This window comes from Mauremys mutica, chromosome 2 (genome assembly GCF_020497125.1).
Source record: "Mauremys mutica isolate MM-2020 ecotype Southern chromosome 2, ASM2049712v1, whole genome shotgun sequence".
In the NCBI taxonomy this organism is placed as follows: Eukaryota; Metazoa; Chordata; order Testudines; family Geoemydidae; genus Mauremys; species Mauremys mutica.
The window spans coordinates 295,838,755-295,855,181 of NC_059073.1; the positions used below are offsets into that span (position 1 = coordinate 295,838,755).

Sequence of the window (16,427 nt, forward strand, 5' to 3'; positions counted from 1 at the left end):
GGGAGTGAGGGGCACCGGCAGAGCTGGGGGAGGGGAGCGCTGGGCTGGGCCGGCAGGGGCTGCGGGTCGGGAGTGAGGGGCACCGGCAGAGGAGGGGCTGCGGGTCGGGAGTGAGGGGCACCGGCAGAGCTGGGGCGGGGTGCGCTGGGCTGGGCCGGCAGGGGCTGCGGGTCGGGAGTGAGGGGCACCGGCAGAGCAGGGGCTGCGGGTCGGGAGTGAGGAGCGCCGGCGAAGGAGGGCCCAGTGTGCCCATGGGATCTCGGTTGGGTTCTTGCCCCACGTCCCAGGGGGCAGAGCCCTGGCCGGTGTCCGTCGGCGGTTGGCCGCAGGGGGTGTGCACGGGGGGGGCTCACCTGGGGGCAGGGCTGGAGGGGGGGGATGGGCAGGACGGGCGGCCCGGGGAGCGGCGACGACACGGTGCTATAGGCCGGCGGCACCAGCCCGACCTGCCGCTGCAGCAGCTGCATGATGGCGCCCACGTCGGCGGCCATGCGGGTCTCCAGCCTGCCGGGAGAGGGGGGGCTGAGCCGGAGGGTGGGGGCTGGGCGCCCCCCCCAACCAGCCCAGGGGCCCTGCCACAGACCAGAGACGTCCCCGGGCACCACCCTGCCCCCACTCGGCAACGCCTCGGCCGGCACGAGCCACCGGACCCCACCGGCACCGGGCCAGGCCTGAGGGCTAGAACTGGGGGGCCTCTGGGGGCCCCCCCGGGGCCTTTCCCTGCCATGTCCCCACCCCCCCCACCTGCCCCCCCGGGGCCTTTCCCTGCCCTGTCCCCAACCCCCCCCCCACCTGCCCCCCGGGGCCTTTCCCTGCCATGTCCCCAACCCCCCCCCCTGCCCCCCCAGGGCCTTTCCCAGCCATGCCCCCAACCCCCCCCACCTGCCCCCCCGGGGCCTTTCCCTGCCATGTCCCCAACCCCCCCCCCCACCTGCCCCCCCGGGCCTTTCCCTGCCCTGTCCCCAACCCCCCCCACCTGCCCCCCCAGGGCCTTTCCCTGCCATGCCCCCAACCCCCCCACACCTGCCCCCCCGGGGCCTTTCCCTGCCGTGCCCCCAACCCCCCCCCCCACCTGCCCCCCCAGGGCCTTTCCCAGCCATGTCCCCAACCCCCCCCACACCTGCCCCCCGGGGCCTTTCCCAGCCATGTTCCCCCCCACACCAGCCCCCCCCGGCCTTTCCCAGCCATGTCCCCAACCCCCCCCCACCTGCCCCCCCGGGCCTTTCCCTGCCATGTCCCCAACCCCCCCCACCTGCCCCCCGAGGCCTTTCCCAGCCATGTCCCCCCCCCCCCCCCACACCTGCCCCCCCGGGGCCTTTCCCAGCCACGCCCCCAACCCCCCCCCACCTGCCCCCCCAGGGCCTTTCCCTGCCATGTCCCCAACCCCCCCCACACCTGCCCCCCGGGGCCTTTCCCTGCCATGTCCCCAACCCCCCCCCACCTGCCCCCTGGGGCCTTTCCCTGCCATGTCCCCAACCCCCCCCACACCTGCCCCCCCGGGGCCTTTCCCAGCCACGCCCCCAACCCCCCCCCACCTGCCCCCCCGGGGCCTTTCCCTGCCATGCCCCCAACCCCCCCCACCTGCCCCCCCCGAGGCCTTTCCCTGCCACGCCCCCCCCACACCTGCCCCCCAGGGCCTTTCCCAGCCATGTTCCCCCCAAACCTGCCCCCCAGGGCCTTTCCCAGGAATGTCGGCATCCCCCCCCCCACCTGCCCCCCCCGGGCCTTTCCCAGCCATGTCCCCAACCCCCCCACACCTGCCCCCCCAGGGCCTTTCCCAGCCATGTCCCCAACCCCCCCCACACCTGCCCCCCCCAGGGCCTTTCCCAGCCATGTCCCCAACCCCCCCCACACCTGCCCCCCCAGGGCCTTTCCCAGCCATGTCCCGCCCCACACCTGCCCCCCGGGGCCTTTCCCTGCCATGTCCCCACCCCCCCCCCCCCCTGCCCCCCCCGGGCGTTGCCCTGCGATGTCCCCAACCCCCCACACCGTCCCCCCCCGGGGCCTTTCCCAGCCATGTCCCCAACCCCCCCCACCTGCCCCCCGAGGCCTTTCCCTGCCACGCCCCCCCCCCCCCTGCCCCCCGGGGCCTTTCCCTGCCATGTCCCCAACCCCCCCCACCTGCCCCCCGGGGCCTTTCCCAGCCATGTCCCCCCCCCACCTGCCCCCCGGGGCCTTTCCCTGCCATGTCCCCCCCCACCTGCCCCCCGGGGCCTTTCCCTGCCATGTTCCCCCCCCCACCTGCCCCCCGGGGCCTTTCCCTGCCACGCCCCCCCCACACCTGCCCCCCGGGGCCTTTCCCTGCCATGTCCCCACCCCCCCCCACACACACCTGCCCCCCGGGGCCTTTCCCTGCCATGTCCCCACCCCCCCCCCCCCCCCACCTGCCCCCCGCACTCCCCGCCCGGGCAGCTGCCCGGTGTAAGACACCCCCCCCCCCACTACCTGTTGAGCTGCTGCTGCAGCTGGTCCAGCCGGCTCTGCAGCTCGGCGTGGGGCTGGCGGGCCCGGGGGGGCAGGGCCGTGCTGAGGCCGGCGTGGGCCGGGACAGTGCAGTGGGGCAGCTCCTGGTACTGCCGCCCCCGGCTCTCGCCCCAGAAGCTGAAGATGTTGGACACCCCCGAGAAGGCGCCTGAGGGGAGGGGAGGGGAGAGATGGGTCAGGGCCGCGCCCGAGGGCTGCTGAGCTCTGAGACAGAGACCTCAGGTGGGGCTGGCCCCGGGCCCAAGGGACTCACACCCCAACCTGTGGGGCCCGCTCCCCCCGGTGTCCCTGTGGGGCCCACACCCCTCCCCCGCTGTCCCTGTGGGGCCCACACCCCTCCCCCACTGTCCCTGTGGGTCCCGCCCCCCCGCTGTCCCTGTGGGGCCCGCACCCCGCACTGTCCACATGGGGCCTGCCCCTGTCCCCTGCCAGGCCTTCCCCCACCCCCACCATCCATATGGGACCCTCCCCCGCTAGCGCCATGGGGCCCGTGAGGAGCGTGGGCGGGGCCGGGGGGGGCTGCACGAGTGCCGACGTCGGGGTGTCTCGTCCCCGTGCTGACGATGCCGTGGGGCCGGGGCCGGGGCCGGCTGGCAGAGGGCCCCCGAGGTTGGGCTGGCTCTGCACAACGGGCTCTGAGGGGCGGGGTGCAGGCACCGAGGGCCCCCGCCAGCCTGAGCCCCTGGCCCGGCAGAGGGGAGCGGGTGGCACAGGGCAGGAGCCCTGCCTGGCTGGGCAGAGGGGCCTGGGGTGCCAGGGCAGGGGGCTAACAAGGAGCCCGGTGAGCCGGGCAGGGGCTGTGCCCTTAGGAGGCTGATCTAACATCTCACTGGAAGGTGACAGGGCCAGCAAGAGCCCTGACCCAGGGCCCAGCTTCCCAGCCGGGCTCAGAAGATCTGTGAGTGACCAGAGCTGGGAACTGCGGCCGCGCTGGGAGAGATCTCCAGGGGAGGGGGTGCTCAGGGCTGGGATGGCAGCAAACAAGGCTTGTCTAGCGCTAGACAAGGTCAAAGATCAAAGGTCAAAGAAGGAAGATTAACATGTGTGATGATACTTGAGGGCAATAGGATCAGTGTCTGTGTCTCTCTGAAGGTTGTGGTGACTTGTATCTGAGCTGACAACGGGTAAATTACCCTGGGCTAATTGCCAGGCTGGTTGGAAGGAGAGTGAGGCCGATTGTTCTCTCAGGCCGAAAGGCTGCTGGAAACGTATAAGAACTCACCATCTCTGCTCTGTATCTGGACCTCAAGAATTGAATTCAAGTCCGTCTGTAGATTGATCTTTTAACCAACTCTCTCTCTCTGTTCTTTTTTAATACATTTTGGTTTAATAAGAATTGGCTGTAGCGTGTATTGTGGGTACGATCTAAGTTATAATTGGAGCTGGGTGTGTGGCTGATCCTTTGGGGTTGGAAGAACCTTTTCTTTTATAGGATGAGATCAGATTTTCAGGAATCATCAGCATCTCTGACAGGTGTGTCTGGCCGAGGCCGGGGGCTGGGCACTTGAAGGGAGCTGCGGGGTTTGGACTCTGAGTGACCAGTGAGGTGCTAGAGAAGCTGTTTGGGGCTGGTTGGTAAATCTAAGGACTGGAAGATCCACCAGCGTTGGGGGTTTGGCTGCCCCGGTCTGTTTGCAGCTCACCCTGATTGAGTGACCCCAGCTGGCCCCCGGGCAGCACCGGCGCAGGGGCCATGGGGAAGTGCCAGGGCTGCTTGCCCAGCGTTAGCCGGTGCCCTTTGGGCAGGGGATGGGGGGTGCAGAGCAGGAGGGCAGCGTGAGTGTTGCTGCCCAGGAATGTGCCTGAGAGGCCAAGGGGGGGCCTGGCGCTGCAGCCGGCTGGCCCCATACGCTGGCAGACAGGTATTAGCTCGTGCCCAGGCCTGACCTCGCTGTCCCTGCCGCACTCACAGCTGGGCGCGGCTGGCTGCCCATGGGCCAGGCCAGTCAGACACACGGCAGCATCGCTCGGCCGTGCCCAGCATGGCCACGGCCTGGCACTGGTCGAGGCGGGCGCCTGCAGGCCTCAGCCACCCCAGGCAGCCATCAGGCCTGTGACGAGCCTGCGCCCCCTGGCACCGGTTCGCTGGAGCCCCTCCCCTCCCCCCCATGCTGTCCCCCATGTTCCTCTTGGTGTCCCCCCAGGCACCCAGCCCCAGGGCCCTCCCCACACGTGCTGTGCCCTGTCCCACCTGAGAGGGGGCTGCCCGTCTCGCTGCCCTTGGGCTGCCCGTCGCCCTGGATCAGCAGCTCCCCGTTGGCGCGGAGGGGGGACAGCTGGCTGGCGCGGGTGAGGGGTGCGGGGCGCTCGCCCTCGTCGCTGGAGGGTGAGCTGGAGGGCTCCCAGTCGGGCTGATCCCCCGGGACCCCCGGCGCCTGGTGGGTCCGACCCGTCCTCAGCGGCTTCTGGCTGCTCCTCAGCTCCCCGGCATTCTCCGGGTCTGCGGCGTGGGGGACAGAGAGTGAGGCTGGGAGGAGCCAACTGGGGGTCCAATGCCAGGGCGGAGCCCTCTGTGCCCTGGGCGGGGCACGGAGCCTGCGCTGGGAGGCGGGTTTACTCCTGGGGAACTCTGCGCCACTGCACACGTGCCTAATGAATTAGCTCTGCAGACTTTTAATTTTTTGCACAGAAAAAAGCTTCTGCTGAAATGTTGCTGCAGTTCTGCCTTTTGCCCACCAGAGGGCACTGTGCCAATAGAACAGAGCAGCAGCTCCCGGACAGCTAGGGAGGAGAAAGAGCCTGTAGTGCCGTCGTCGCTGGGCCTGTCAGGCCAGGCCAGGAGACAGGCGCTTTGGTGAGACACAGTGTGGGGTGCTTGGGGCAGGGGCTTAGACAAGGGCTCAGAAGGACGAGTGGGGGAGGACAGCCTGGGGTGGGGGTTGAATGGGAGTGGAGGTGCAGGGCCGCACGGTGATGGGGGCGGGGGTGCAGAGCTACGTAGGGACAGGGAGTGGCGGAGTGGGGCACAGAGACACATTGGGTTGGGGACGGGGTACAGGGGCCCATGGGGATGGGGGGAGGGGGTGTCCAAATGGGGGTGGAGGGACACACATGGACAGGTATCAGCGGGGGAGCCGTGTTAGTCTGGTTCTGTAGAAGCAGCAGAGAATCCTGTGGCACCTTATAGACTAACAGACGTTTTGCAGCATGAGCTTTCGTGGGTGAATCCCCACTTCGTCGGATGCAAGCAGGTGGTGCAAGGACACATGGGGGTGCAGGAACACATGGAAACAGGGGCAGCGGTGCCTGACTGAATGGGAGCGGCTAGGGCTCAGCCAGGGTCTGCATGGGGGAAGCTCCCCAACAATCCCTCCCCACCCCCCAAAACCTGTCCCAGACTTTTCTCACACACACCCAACAACCCCCCAAGTCCACACCCAGGCTCCTTCCCAGCAATGTGGTTCCCTCTCCCTCAGCTCCTCCATTAGCCGACTCCCGCCAGCCTCTGCTCTGCTTCTGGGGGGGCAGGGGATACGGTTCTGTGCTGTAGTTTGCATGAATTAGTGCTCAGCTCTGTAGGAATATGCAGTGATGAGCTGCCAAAATTTTAACAACCGGTTCCCTCCTCCTCACCTCATGAGGGGGTCGTGCCCCGTCCAACCCCCCATGTTCCTTGACAGCCCCCCCAGGGACCCCTGACCCATCCCCCCTTCCCTGTCCCCTGACTGCCCCTTGCAGCCCCATCCAACCTCTCCTCTCATTCTTGATGGCCCCCTGGGACCCCTGCCCCATCCAACCACCCTTCTCTCTGTCCCTGACTGCCCCCCAGCACCTCATCCAACCCCTGCTCCTTCCTGACTGCCCCCCCGGGACCCGGGCCCCCATTCAATCCCCCGGTTCTCTGCCCTCTGACCCCCCTGACCCCCCACAACCCACCGAACACCGCCTCCCTGCTCCCTGCCCCCTTACCACAGTGCCTGGGTCCGGGTCCGCTCCGCGGGGACCTCGACCAGTGCCGTCGGGCCCGACTCCCCGGGCCGGGCCGGAGCCGCGGGGCCCGACTCCCCAGGCCAGGCCGGAGTCGCTCGGCGGGCACCGGGGCCGGAGCCGCGGGGCCCGACTCCCCGGGCCGGGCCAGAGCTGCGGGTCCCGAGCTGGGCTGGGTCCGAGCCGCTCAGCCGAGACCAGCCCGAGCTGGTGGTGCTTGGCTGGGGTGCTCGGCCGGAGCCAGGGGGAGCCGGACTGGGCCAGGCACACACCGTCCCGTCCCACCTCCCCGGCGCGCCGAGCTTACCTGGCTGCTGCATTTTTCAGGCTTCCCACGAACATTTGATTCGCGGGAAGCAGGGGAAGGGGAGGAGAAGGAGGGCGGAGCATTCAGGGGAGACGGGGAGGTGAGCTGGGGCCGGGGCCGGGCGGACAGCTGCCCGAGCCTTTGTTAAATTTAAAAGCTTTTTAGAACCGATTGTCCTGGAACAACCGGTTCTAAAAAGGCTTCTAAATTTAACAACCGGTTCGCGCGAACCGGTGCGAACCGGCTGGAGCTCACCACTGGGAATATGCCTAGTAAGGAATCTATCTGTCAAAAAACATTTCCTGAATCTTTGTTGCTGTCTGCGTTGTTACAGACACACCTGCTGGTGGGTGGTTTGGAATAAATGACCAAAAATAGTTGAAACTGGTGTGATTACAGTGTGTTATTTTGACAAAATATGCAGAATTTTAAAATATTGCGCACAGAATTTTTAATTTTCTGTGGAAGAATTTTTAATTTTGGGGCACAGAATTCCCCCAGGAGTAGGGGCTGGTGCTCTGGGCGGAGCCACTGACCCTGTGCTGGGAGCGGGGCGGGTGCCCTCAGCAGGGCACAGAGCCTACACTGCGGGAGGCCCCCGGCCCCTCGGGCTTGCTGCCCCCCCACTCACCCTTGTCCGTGCGCCGGCGGAAGGACAGTTTGCGGCGCCGCAGCCGGTTGAAGCCGCCATCCAGCTCGGTGCTGCCGGGGGAGCCAGGGATCATGTTGGTCTGCAAGGAGGGAGAGCCGTGAGCCGGGCCAGGAACTGGGCAGGGGGAGAGGGGGAGATGGATACACTGGTGGTTAGGTGGGTGGGGGCGCTGGCAGGTGGGGGACAGGTTGGTGGATGGCACAGTGGGTGGGTGAATACACTGCTGGTTAGTTGGGGGCAGGGTGGATGGCTGGGTGGGGGTGGAGTGGGGTCAGAAGCAGGTGGGGATGTCCCCCCCAGCCTGGCTGAGAGCCCACAGAGCCCCCCCCAGCCTGGCTGAGAGCCCACAGAGCCCCCCCCAGCCTGTCTGAGAGCCCACAGAGCCGCCCCAGCCTGGCTGAGAGCCCACACAGCCCCCCCCCAGCCTGGCTGAGAGCCCACGGAGCCCCCCCAGCCTGGCTGAGCACCCCCAGAACTCTCCTCCCTGGCTCTGGCTGAGCACCCCCAAAGCTCTCCCCTCCAAGCCTGTCTGAGCCCCCCGAAGCTCTCCCCCCTTGCCCTGGCTGAGCCCCCAAAGCTCTCTCCCCGGCCTGGCACCCCCCCGCCCCCAGAGCCCCCGAAGCTCTTCCCCCGGCCTGGCACACCCCCGCCCTCAGAGCCCCCGAAGCTCTCCCCCCGGCCCGGCACCCCCCCGCCCCCAGAGCCCCCGAAGCTCTCCCCCCGTCCTGGCAACCCCCCGTCCCCCAGAGCCCCCGAAGCTCTCCCCCCCGCCGGGCCCCCCCCCCGCCCCGAAGCGCTCCCCCGGCTCTCACGTCCCGCAGGTTGAAGGTAATCTCCAGGCTGGCCCAGAAGCGGTCGGAGAACTCGGGGTACATGTCCAGCACCTCCAGCAGCTCCTCCCGCTGGATCTTGTGAAGGTCGCAGTAGGTCAGAGCCCGCACGTCCGCGTTGGACTTGCCCGGCCGCGCGTACAGGTTCAGTGGCTCCCCGAAGATGTCGTTCTTCCCTGGGGCGGCACGGCAGGGTCAGCGCGGGTCTCCCATGGGGCACGTGCCAGGGGCGGGCTGGGCAGGATGGGGGGGGCACAGGCCGGGGGGGGGCTGGGCAGGATGGGGGGGGCACACGCCCGGGGCGGACTGGGCAGGATGGGGGGGGCACAGGCCGGGGGAGGGCTGGGCAGGATGGGGGGGGCACACGCCGGGGGCGGGCTGGGCAGGATGGGGGGGGCACAGGCCGGGGGAGGGCTGGGCAGGATGGGGGGCACACGCCGGGGGAGGGCTGGGCAGGATGGGGGGGGCACAGGCCGGGGGAGGGCTGGGCAGGATGGGGGGCACAGGCCGGGGGCGGGCTGGGCAGGATGGGGGGGCACACGCCGGGGGTGGGCTGGGCAGGATGGGGGGGGCACACGCCGGGGGTGGGCTGGGCAGGATGGGGGGGCACACGCCGGGGGTGGGCTGGGCCAGGGGGGTGCTGTTAGGTTCTCCTGGGCGCCAGGCTGGGGGCTGTGCCATGGGGTGATGTGAGGGACAGAGAGCCCATGGCCATGCCCCCCTGTCTGGCAGTGCCACCCCACAGCTCCTGCCCCCTGGCAGTGCCCAGCTCCTGGTCAGCAGTCCCTCACCTCAACGGGCAGTGCCCCCCCACTGGCAGCATCCACTGCCCCCCCCACAGCTCCCGCCCCCCCGGTCTGGCACTGCCCATCCAGCACCCCCCAAACACCCAGCAGTGCCCAACCCCCCCCCCCCAGCTGGCAGCATCCGCCCCCCCCTCGCCCCGCATGCCCACCACCCTGCCTGCCTGGCAGCGCCCCCAAACCCGGCAGCGCCCGCCCCCCCCCCTGCTGGCAGCTTCCCCCCCCGTCCCGAACGCCCCCCCCCCCGCCTGCCCGGCAGCGCCCGCCCCCCCCCCCAGCTGGCAGCATCCGCCCCCCCGTCCCGCCCGCCCCCCCCGCCCGCCCGGCCGCGCCCGCCCCCTCCCCCAGGAGGGCCACCACCCTGTCGCGGCGCAGGATCTCGATGGAGCCGCGGGAGATGAAGTAGAGCGCGGTGAGCACGTCGCCAGCGTGCACCAGCGTGTCGCCGGGCGGGGCGTGCGTGGTCTTGAACTTCATGGCCAGGGCGCGCAGGCAGCCCTGGCTGGCGCCCTGGAAGGGCCGGCAGCTCTGCAGCAGGCTGCGGTTGAGGTGCAGGCAGATGTCGGCCTGCAGGCACTCGGGGAAGCCCTTCAGCACCTGCGGGCGGGTGGAGAGAGCCCGTTACCGGGCAGGGAGCGCAGGGGCTGGCCGCGGCAGGCCGGCTGTGCCCATGTGGCCTGTGTGGGCCGTTTGGCTTGGTTGTGGCTCTGCTAGGGTGACCAGACAGCAAGTGTGAAAAACCAGGACGGGGGGTGGGGGGTAATAGGCACCTGTATAGCACAAAGCCCCAAATATCGGGACTGTCCTATAAAATCGGGACAGCTGGGCACCCGAGGCTCTGTGTGTACGTGTCTCTCTGTGGCAGTGGGTGTGGGTGTGGTGTACGCAGCTGTGGGGCGGGGGGTGACCAAGTGGGGGAGTTTCTTGCTTTTCCGTGTTTCCCAGGGGGTTGCATGCAGGGGGGTGGGACTCAGTGTCCCCGGGTGTTACTGGTTTAATGGGGTGAGGGGAGAGGGATGGTAGAGGACCAGAGAGGGAACTCGGGACCCCGTCCGACGGCCTGGAGGATGGAGACCCCAGCGACTGGGGACCTGGGGACCCGGAGACCCGGCTCAGGAGTCACAGCCGGTTCTGGCCAGTGGGGGACAATGGGCTGCGGGGAGAGGACCCCGGTGACCTGACCAGCCGGTTCCAGCCCGAGGGGCCAGAGGACAGAAGAGGGGAGAGGAGGCCCAGGCGACCCTGTTTCCCTGGAGAGAAGCCAATGGACAGGGGGGGCTTGGGGCCGGGGATATCAGAGGCCCAGCTGGGAAGCAGGGGGGCTCGGGGCTGGAGGGGGGGAGCAGGCAGAGCCCCCCTGGCTGCAGGGGGACTGGGATGTGCTGGGCTGAGGGAGCCAGGCCTGAGGCCGGAGAGTTTCCTGTGCTGGGTTCAGACGCTCAATAAACCCTCCTGTGTTACGCTGGGGGAGAGTCGCTGCGGTCTGGAGAAGAGGGCGTGTGTGTGGGGGGGTATTATTCTCTTTGGGGGGTGGAGGCCCCGGGGGCCCAGAGCGAGGGGACTCCCTGAGGGGCCCACGGCACAGACAGACGTGCTGAGGCTCAGAGAGGTGCGGCTCCAGGAGGTGGAGGGGCCTGACCCCGAGAGAGGGTGGACCCCCGAGAAGGGCTGTTGCACTGAAAGAGGCCCCCCCCACGGAGCGCACGGGGACAGGAGTGGGCACGATCTGTGAGTCCGTGACAACGGATATACAGGTGTGGGTGGGTGTGCTCATGTGTCTGTGTGTGTGCGTATGGGTCTGTACGTCTCTGTGTGTGTCTGTACATCCCTGGCTGTGTAGAGGGGGGGGGTGTGTCTGGATGTGAAGGGGGGTGTGGGTGTGTGTCTCTGTGTGGGGTGCGGGGTCTGTCGGGGAGCTGGGTGCCTCGGGTCAGTCAGGGAGCTGACTGTGCTGAGTGTGGGGTGGTGCTGCGGGGTCCGTCGGGGACAAAGTGGGACTGTTCTTAATAAGAACATAAGACTGGCCGTACCGGGTCAGACCAACGGTCCATCCAGCCCAGTATCTGTCTGCCGACAGTGGCCAGTGCCAGGTGCCCCAGAGGGAGTGAACCTAACAGGCAATGATCAAGTGATCTCTCTGTTTCCTCTGAATACTGTGAGGGGGGGTGGGGGGCTCAGTTTCTGGCCGACCCTCTGTCACCTGGCAACTAATGGCCAGGCCCTTCCCCCCCGCAAGGGGATGCTAAACCTCTGTGTTCCTGGCTGGCTGAGAGTCACGTCTGACTGCGCAGTGGGGGGGCAGGACCCTGTGGCTTCCCCAGGACCCCACCTGGGCGGATTCGCTGGGGGAAGCGCACGGAGGAGCAGAGGATGCTGAATGCTCCCAGGAGAGACCCAGGAGGTGAAGCCGTGGGAGCGTCTTGCCCTGCAGACAGGCTGCTCCGAGGGAGAGGAGGCTCCCCAGAGTCCTGCCTGGCTTGGTGGGGAGCAGCTCCAGAGCAGCGCCCGGGGACCCCGTGACACGCGGGGTCCGTCAGGGGAGCTGGGTGTGTCGGGTCCGTCGGGGCGCTGGGTGACTCGGGGAGCCGGCCACACTGAGTGCAGGGGCCGTGCCACAGCTCACCGCGTTCATGTCGATGCCGTTGGTGTAGGACCAGGCGTGCTGGAAATACTCCTCCAGGCGCTGGCGCAGCGGGTTGGGGATCTGGTGGAAGCGGATGAACTCGCGGACCCGCAGCATCTGGGTGTGGTAGCGGGCGGTGCCCGAGTAGAGGCGCTGGATGATGGCCGAGACGTTCCCGAAGATGCTGGCGTACATCAGGGCTGGAGGCAGAGGCAGCAGGTGAGCGTGCGGACGCACACACGTGTGCATGAGCACACACACACACACTCACCCACACATACGCAACCCCTTCCCAGCCACACCTCCCAGCTTGCTCCCCTGGGACGGGTGGGATGGGGCAGGCGTGGGGCAAGCAGGGGATGGGCGAGAGGCGGGCGCAGGTGTGGGTGAGGCAGAGAGTGGGCGGTGGCAGGCAGGGGACAGGTGTGAGGCAGGCAGGGGGCAGGGTCAGGCGGGGGGAGCAGGTGGGCAGGGCGGGCGCAGGCAGGAGTAGGCAGGGGGCAGGAGGGGCAGCACAGGCAGGGCTGGCAGGCAGGAGGCAGGCAGGGGGCAGGGTGGGTGCAGGGTGGGTGCAGGCAGGGATAGGTAGGGGGCGGGCAGGGGGCAGGCAGGCAGGGGGCAGGCAGGCGGGGCAGGCAGGCAGGGGGCAAGCAGGCAGGGGGCAGGCAGGGGGGGCGGGCAGGCAGGGGGCAGGCAGGCAGGGGGCAGGCAGGCAGGGGGCAGGCAGGGGGCTGGCAGGCAGGGGGCAGGCAGGCAGGGGGCTGGCAGGCAGGGTGGGCAGGGGGCAGGCAGGGGCAGGCAGGGGCAGGCAGGGGGAGGCAGGGGGCAGGCAGGGGGCAGGCAGGCAGGGGGCAGGCAGGCAGGGGCAGGCAGGGGCAGGCAGGGGTAGGCAGGGGGCAGGCAGGGGGCAGGCAGGCAGGGGGCAGGCAGGGGGCAGGCAGGCAGGGGGCAGGCAGGCAGGGGGCAGGCAGGCAGGGGGAAGGCAGGGGGCAGGCAGGCAGGGGGCAGGCAGGCAGGGGGAAGGCAGGGGGCAAGCAGGGTGCAGCACAGGTAGGGGGCAGGCAGGGGGCAGGCAGGCAGGGGGCTGGCAGGCAGGGGGCAGGCAGGGGGCAGGCAGGCAGGGGGCAGGCAGCCCCCGCAGGCAGCGCCCGGCCCGGCCCCGCACTCACAGCCGATGAGCATGACGCAGATGGAGAAGATCTTCTCGGCGTTGGTGTTGGGGGAGACGTTGCCGAAGCCCACGCTGGTCAGGCTGCTGAAGGTGAAGTACAGCGCGGTGACGTACTTGTCCTTGGTGCTCGGGCCCGGCAGCGAGGCGTTGGCGCCCAGGGGCTTGCCGATCTGCTCGCCCAGCGCGTGCAGCCAGCCGATGCGCTGCTGCTCCACGTTGCCGATGGCGAACCAGATGCAGGCCAGCCAGTGGGCGATGAGGGCGAAGGTGCACATGAGCAGGAAGAGCACGGCCGCCCCGTACTCCGAGTAGCGATCCAGCTTACGGGCCACGCGCACCAGGCGCAGCAGCCGGGCCGTCTTCAGCAGCCCGATCAGCGTGGTGGTCTGCAGGCAGAGGGGCAGGGCTCAAAGCCACGGGGACCGTTCTGCCCAGCCCGGCCGGCCTCCCGCAGAGCCCGGGGCCCCTGCACCCGGCCCGGCCTGTCCGGGCTCCCCCCGGGGCCCCTGCATCCGGCCCGGCCTGTCCGGGCTCCCCCCGGGGCCCCTGCATCCGGCCCGGCCTGTCCGGGCTCCCCCGGGGCCCCTGCATCTGGCCCCGGCCTGTCCGGGCTCCCCCCCCCCGGGGCCCCTGCATCCGCCCGGGCCTGTCCGGGCTCCCCCCGGGGCCCCTGCATCCGGCCGGGCCTGTCCGGGCTCCCCCCCCCGGGGCCCCTGCAGCCGGCCCGGCCAGTCCGGGATCCGCCCCCCGGGCCCCTGCATCCGGCCGGGCCTGTCCGGGTTCCCCCGGGGCCCCTGCATCCGGCCGGGCCTGTCCGGGCTCCCCCCCGGGGCCCGCGCATCCGGCCCCGCCTGTCCGGGCTCCCCCCGGGGCCCCTGCATCCGGCCCGGCCTGTCCGGGCTCCCCCCGGGGCCCCTGCATCTGGCCCGGCCTGTCCGGGCTCCCCCCCCCGGGGCCCCTGCATCCAGCCCGGCCTGTCCGGGCTCCCCCCGGGGCCCCTGCATCCGGCCCGGCCTGTCCAGGCTCCCCCCGGGCCCCTGCATCCGACCCGGCCTGTCCGGGCTCCCCCCGGGGCCCCTGCATCCGGCCCGGCCGGGCCGGGCTCCCCCCGGGCCCCTGCATCCGGCCCGGCCTGTCCGGGCTCCCCCCGGGGCCCTGCATCCGGCCCGGCCTGTCCGGGCTCCCCCCGGGGCCCCTGCATCCGGCCCGGCCTGTCCGGGCTCCCCCCGGGGCCCTGCATCCGGCCCGGCCTGTCCGGGCTCCCCCCCCCCGGGGCCCCTGCATCCGGCCCGGCGTGTCCGGCTGAGCCAGAGCAGGGCTGTTAGAGACGTCCGTGTTCGGCTGCTTTCCACACAACCCCCAGGTCCTTCCCCGAGCTGCTGCGCCCCAGGCTACAGCCCCATCTGGGGAGCATCCCCCCCCCCCCCCGGCCCCCGGCCCAGCTGCCCCTGCGGTTACTCGGATTAACGCCCATTACGACACCGGCCAGGCCGGGCCAGCGGCTCGCCAGCGTTTGTCCTGGGGCCCCGGGCACCGCCCCCCCCCGCAGACATTACCGCCATGGTCTGACTCTTTAACACCACTAGAAATGCGGGCGGCGGAGCGGGGCTGGGGGCAGCCCTCACTGAATAACCTCGCGCCCCCCGGGGCCGGGCGTGGCCAAGCTGGGGCTCCTCAGAGGTTAACATGCGGCTCCTTGTACAGGCCCCGACGCCGGGCGGGGGGCTCAGTGCTCAGACCCTGCTCTGCCATGGGCCCTGCCCCCTCCCCAGAGCCTCCTGCTGATCGGGAGGTGTGGGGAGGGAGGGGGCTGCCGGTGGGTGGGAGGCGCTGGGAGCGGGCTGAGGGGGGCTGCTGACGTATTACTGTGGCTCTGGCAATGCACACTGGTAAATTCTGGCTCCTTCTCAGGCTCAGGTTGGCCACCCCTGACGGGGTCCCGACCCCGTTTCAGAGCCCCTGGCCTGGGGAATACTGAGCCCTGCCCCGTGTGCAGGGGACTGGACGAGGCGACCTCTCGAGGTCCCTCCCAGCCCTACGACGCTGCGATTCTCTGATCTCCTTCCCACGAGCCTGGACAAAGGTGCTGCAAGAGCTTGATGACGGCTGTGTGTGCCTCAGTTTCCCCACCTGCTGCACTGTTACCTGGGGCGGGGAGCTGCTCTCAGGGCAGGCCGGGAGTCGCTAGCTGCCGGGGCCCAATGGCAAATCCAATTGCTGGGACACGGAGCTACAGCCCCCAGCTCGGGACCACAGGGCTGGGGGAGGGGGGTACGCGGGGGTCGTGGGAAGCAGTCGGGGCTCTCACCCGCACTCTGACCAAGGAGGCCGCACAGACAGACAGACGGACGGAGCCGGACCCGAGGGTTCCCCACAGCCGGGCTGGGCTCGGGGCTGGCCAGGACGGACCCTGCTTCACCCTTCACTGCCCCGGGCTGCCCGACGGGCCCCTAGGCCGGGCGCCAGCTAACGAGTGAACCCGGCTGTGCCCGCGCTGGGAGCGTCCCTGCCGGGGCTGGGTGAGGGGCCCTGATCCCTGCGAGCGGCCGAGTCTCCCTCAGGGGCTGTCTCGGGGGACTCGCTGCCCGGAGCTCACGGGGCTGGGGGGGCTGCAGGCCCAGAGGGCCAGTCTAGGGGTGGTGAGGCCGCGTGGCTCCCCCTGGAGGCAGAGCGGGACCCCCAGGGGGCTGGCGCAGTGAAGGGGTCTCCCAGGCAGGGGGCATTCTGTCCCAGAGACCGTCCCGGGGGGCGCAGCCCCGAGCCCGTGGGTCTGTGACAGGGGGTGGGGCTGGAAGGCGGCTGGGTGGGACAGGGCTGGGCTGGAAGGTGGGTGGATCAGATGGGGGTGGGGGTTGGGCAGTTCCTGGGTTGGACGGGGGTGGGATTGGATCAGATGGGGCGGGGCTGGAGAGGGCCAGGGTTATACAGGGGTGGGGCCAGCCCCCCACCCCCACGGCAGGGCCGGAGTCGCGCCAGGGCCAGCGCGGTCGTTACCTCCTCGGAGCCGGAGCCGGAGCCGAAGACGAGCAGGTCGAAGGGGATGGCGGCCACCATGTCGATGAGGAACCAGCCCTTGAAGTAGTGGATGGCGATGCGGCCCGGCTGGCTCACCACCTCCTCGTTGGAGTTGACGTAGGTGGTGCGGAAGTTGATGAGGATGTCGATGAGGAACATGATGTCCACCAGCAGGTCCACCACGTTGATGGGGCTGCAGTAGCTGCAGTTGCGCCGGATGTCCTCCGGCTCCTCGCCCAGCAGGAAGGCGGCCGAGTAGGGCGTGAAGACGGCCGTGTAGATGACCAGCAGCAGGATGAGCCAGTCCCACACCGCCTTGAAGGGGCTGTAGTGCAGGATGGTCCATCGGTGGATGCGCGGGGCCTGCAGCTTGTACTCCGGGAGCACGTCGGCCCCGAGGGACAGGACCTGTGGGGACACACGGGGCTGGGGAGCCGGGCGACGAGCCTGGCAGGCAGGGCCATGGGCATCCCGCGGCGTGGCCAGAGCCCGGCCCCCAGCATGCAATGCTCCCGCCTGCCCGATTCCCCGCCCGCTCCCAGAGCCCGGCCCCCAGCATGCAATGCTCCCGCCTGCCCGAGCCCCCGCCCACTCCCAGAGCCCGGCCCCCAGCAC

The 16,427-nt window shown here is 70.0% G+C and overlaps 1 protein-coding gene across 1 annotated transcript in view; it reads right to left on the reverse strand.

Annotated features, from left to right (window-relative positions):
• Positions 1-16,427, reverse strand: part of KCNH2 (potassium voltage-gated channel subfamily H member 2) — a 176,625-nt gene that overhangs the window by 1,037 nt on the left and 159,161 nt on the right. Inside the window, exons 6-14 of the mRNA XM_045004310.1 lie at positions 15,792-16,220; positions 12,796-13,183; positions 11,627-11,826; positions 9,336-9,600; positions 8,183-8,376; positions 7,350-7,449; positions 4,676-4,924; positions 2,446-2,632; positions 354-504 (exon numbers count right to left, since the gene is read on the reverse strand). Of these exons, the coding sequence (XP_044860245.1) occupies positions 354-504; positions 2,446-2,632; positions 4,676-4,924; positions 7,350-7,449; positions 8,183-8,376; positions 9,336-9,600; positions 11,627-11,826; positions 12,796-13,183; positions 15,792-16,220 (2,163 nt within the window). The remainder of the gene's footprint in view (positions 1-353; positions 505-2,445; positions 2,633-4,675; positions 4,925-7,349; positions 7,450-8,182; positions 8,377-9,335; positions 9,601-11,626; positions 11,827-12,795; positions 13,184-15,791; positions 16,221-16,427) is intronic.